This window comes from Loa loa (genome assembly GCF_000183805.2).
Source record: "Loa loa unplaced genomic scaffold supercont3.348, whole genome shotgun sequence".
NCBI lineage: Eukaryota > Metazoa > Nematoda > Chromadorea > Rhabditida > Onchocercidae > Loa > Loa loa.
In genome coordinates this window covers 23,635-27,088 of record NW_018108528.1, presented here as the reverse complement: position 1 = coordinate 27,088, position 3,454 = coordinate 23,635, and the positions used below count along the sequence as shown (strand labels likewise).

Genomic DNA, 3,454 nt, shown 5'->3' with positions numbered 1-3,454 from the left:
TCAGATGGTTTTTCCGCATCTTTTTTTTTTTGCTTTTCCAAACTTCATGCAATCTCTCTCTCTCTCTCTCTCTGTCCCCATCTCTCTCTTTCAAGAGAAACTGAGAAAAAAAGGGAATTTTGAAGCATTAAATTTAGTACTATAATTTGATGATATATATACATGTTTATGTATATGTATACATCGTAGGAGAGAGTGGGGAAGAGAAAGAGAAGGAGAGAAGGGCAGAGTGAGAGGGAGAGAGGGAGAGGTAGAAGGAGGAAGAAAGAGATGAAATAGGAGGGAGAGTTATCGCAACAAAACGCTATAATCCATCCCATCAAAATTTTGGTTTCAATGTATATCAGTTGTATCGCTATGTACTCCTGAAATTTATAACTATTTACTTTAGGATTTCGGCAGACAAAAGAAAATGATTTAGATTTTTAAACTAAAAGAAGAAATAATTTTTAGTTTTAAGCATTACTTGAAATTTAATATTAATAGTAGAGGTAGTAGTAGCAGTAGTAGTAGTAGTAGTAATAAATAGTAGTAATGGGAAGGATAGCATCATTAATTCGTCATGGTCATGTCAAATAGAGTGCTCATTCCTCCTGTTGTCTTTAGAATTTTCATACCCTCTCTTGCCAATCATACGACACAGATGTTTCACAGATGGTAGTATCATTGTCGTAACTGTTACTTTCAACCATCTTTCTTTTCATTCTTAAAAGTTTTCTCTACGATTCAATGATTTGTTATGTCATGCAGAAAATATGCCTGAATTAAAGCATAATTTAATGATATAATTAAAACTACTAATATCACTTCTTTTTTTGTTCTTCTTCTATTACCAAGTTAAATTAATGACGATTAAAATGACAATGTATGATTGCCACATATTTTTACTTGTAAAAATTAATTTTTTGTTTCTTCTTGCAATTTTTGTTTCTTGTTTTTGTCTCATTTTTAATTAGCTTAGTTTAATTAATTTGTTGTTTTGCTTTTTTTTCTATCACATTAAATGACATTAGGTGTAATATCATTATTGCACTTTTTTCTTTTTTTTCACTATGTGTAATTAACTTACACTTTATTTTTAGTGAAATTTTTAAATTTATTTTGCAAATGTTTCGTTTTATGTGGTGTAAGTTATAGAATTGTTATTGGTTATAATTCAATTTTGATATTTAAATTTATTTTTGACATTATAGGGGGCTTCGATTTGATCATTTTGGTATGCGCCCTTCTCATTCTGTAGCACAATGTGTATTGGTGCTCTGTTTCCTTTTTACATCATCAGTTGAACATGGTATGTTTGTTTTAATTGCTGTTTTCTTTTGTTTTTTTTTTTCACCTTTCTTTTCTTTTTGCTCTTTCATTTGAATGAAAATATTTGGAAAACAAAATTATCAAATAAAAAACAGAATTTTCGAAACTTTTGTAGATTTCAAGTTTCATGTTTTGTTTTTATGTATTTACATGTATAAATTACCAAGAAAATAAGTGATTTGTTTACTCAGAAAATGAATCAGACTTATAAAAAGAAATGATATAGTTAATAACAAAGCTGGAAATATACTCACGCTTCGAAAAAATTAGAGTCTTTTTATTTCATGCTCGCGTGTACAAATGTTTTAACGTTGAAATGGTCATAGGAATTTTTTTCAACTATTTTTTTTCTCCTCAGAACCACCAGAAGAAGATGTATGTAATGAACGGTCATGTTACCCTGCAACTGGTAATCTTCTAATTGGACGGAAGAAAAGTCTCACTGCGACATCAACATGTGGTTTACATGGTCGACAACGTTATTGTATTGTATCACACTTAGAAGAACAAACAAAATGTTTTTATTGTGACAGTAGAACAGAGTGGAAACCAAATCGGGAACCATATAAATTGAGCCATAGGTGTGTATGCCTTCTACCGTTTGATACAATTTTTAGAGCAATTCATTTACTTTCTAAATTCTCATTTTTTATTAAGCACTTAATGTTGTGGTCTTTTTGCTCTGATACTTTCAAAACTGTCGGGCATGGTGCTTTTATCTGTGTTTTTAGTACCTTTAATATTATAGTACCACGTATCTTTATGTTTTAAAGCACTTCAATATTACAACACTTGTGTTTGGTTGATTAATATGTTTATTATGTTATTCGACGTGCTTACTTCATAGTTGTTATTTCAGGATTGAAAATGTAGTTTCGGAGTCATATGAAGATCGTAATAGGAATTGGTGGCAATCGGAAAATGGTGTACAGAATGTGTCAATACGACTCGATCTCGAAGCTGAATTTCATTTTACTCATTTGATCATAACATTCAAATCTTTTCGTCCTGCTGCTATGATTATTGAACGTTCAGCTGATTATGCAAAAACATGGTCAAAAATTTTTTCCTTGATTCAGTTTAATGCATAAAGCATTGCTAGTAAAGAATCAAATTTAAATCTATTCGTAATTATAGTTTTGTGGGCATCATCGTTAAGAGATCAGTAAATATGAACAATTAATAGTCGTGTGCAAATTTCAGGACTCCGTATAGATATTTTGCATACGACTGTCAAAACACTTTCCCAAATATTCCTGAAAGACCGCCGAAAAAGCACACGGATGTCATTTGCACAAGACGGTATAGCGATGTTGCTCCTTCTACAGGAGGCGAAGTTTGTTTAGTATTTTTTTTTTGAATCATTTCCTTTCACTTTCTTAATTTCTACAGGATTCTTAATTCTCTGATGTGTGAGATTCTGTAGAAATCTATTCCTAACAAATGTATTGTTGTAATCCCTGATATGATATATAGTGGAAATTTCAGTTGGTTTACAAAGTGATCTCACCACATATTCCGACGGAAAACCCATATGCTGATGAGATTGCAAATTTGCTAAAAGTTACGAATATCCGAATCAACTTTACTAAGCTTCATACACTTGGTGATGATTTGTTGGATTACAGGTATTTTCCTCTATTTCAGTGATTTTATTTAATACAAATTAATACAAATTATTCGAAATTAATACAAAAATGCTCGAATTAATACAAATTCGAGCATCTCTCAATGGGTAGTCTGGAATCTTTTTTGCTAAGTGAAAGTGAAAATGGATAAATTTACTTGATTTTTTAACATATAAGCATTTAACAGGAGAATGGTTCCCCATCGTTACCAGTGTTATGAAAGTTTGATTGTCTGAGTTGAATAGTTTCAGCAACAATATATTTGATATTTATTTGTGTAGGAGAGTAACCAAAGAACTTCTTTATTGACAGAATAATATGCAGATCTCTTTAAACAATAATATCGACCAAACCAATAGACTTTAAATTTGGTAATATAATGGACAGTTGGATTAAGAGAAGAGATGCCAGGAATATTTCTTGTAATAACGTTGATGTAGCGTCCAATCCAAAAAAAGGAAAGGAAAAAGGATTTTTTCTTTGGATAGGCTTATATATGTTAAAGAAGTGAGAGG

The 3,454-nt window shown here is 30.8% G+C and overlaps 1 protein-coding gene across 1 annotated transcript in view; it reads left to right on the top strand.

Annotated features, from left to right (window-relative positions):
* Positions 1–1,218: 1,218 nt before the first annotated feature.
* LOAG_18529 (laminin subunit beta-1) overlaps positions 1,219–3,454 on the top strand; it is a gene marked incomplete at its 5' end in the record, with an annotated part of 13,397 nt that continues 11,161 nt past the window's right edge. The window contains 5 exons of the mRNA XM_020451192.1: positions 1,219–1,291; positions 1,670–1,892; positions 2,171–2,365; positions 2,515–2,647; positions 2,800–2,939. Coding sequence (XP_020305049.1) covers positions 1,219–1,291; positions 1,670–1,892; positions 2,171–2,365; positions 2,515–2,647; positions 2,800–2,939 — 764 coding nt within the window. The remainder of the gene's footprint in view (positions 1,292–1,669; positions 1,893–2,170; positions 2,366–2,514; positions 2,648–2,799; positions 2,940–3,454) is intronic.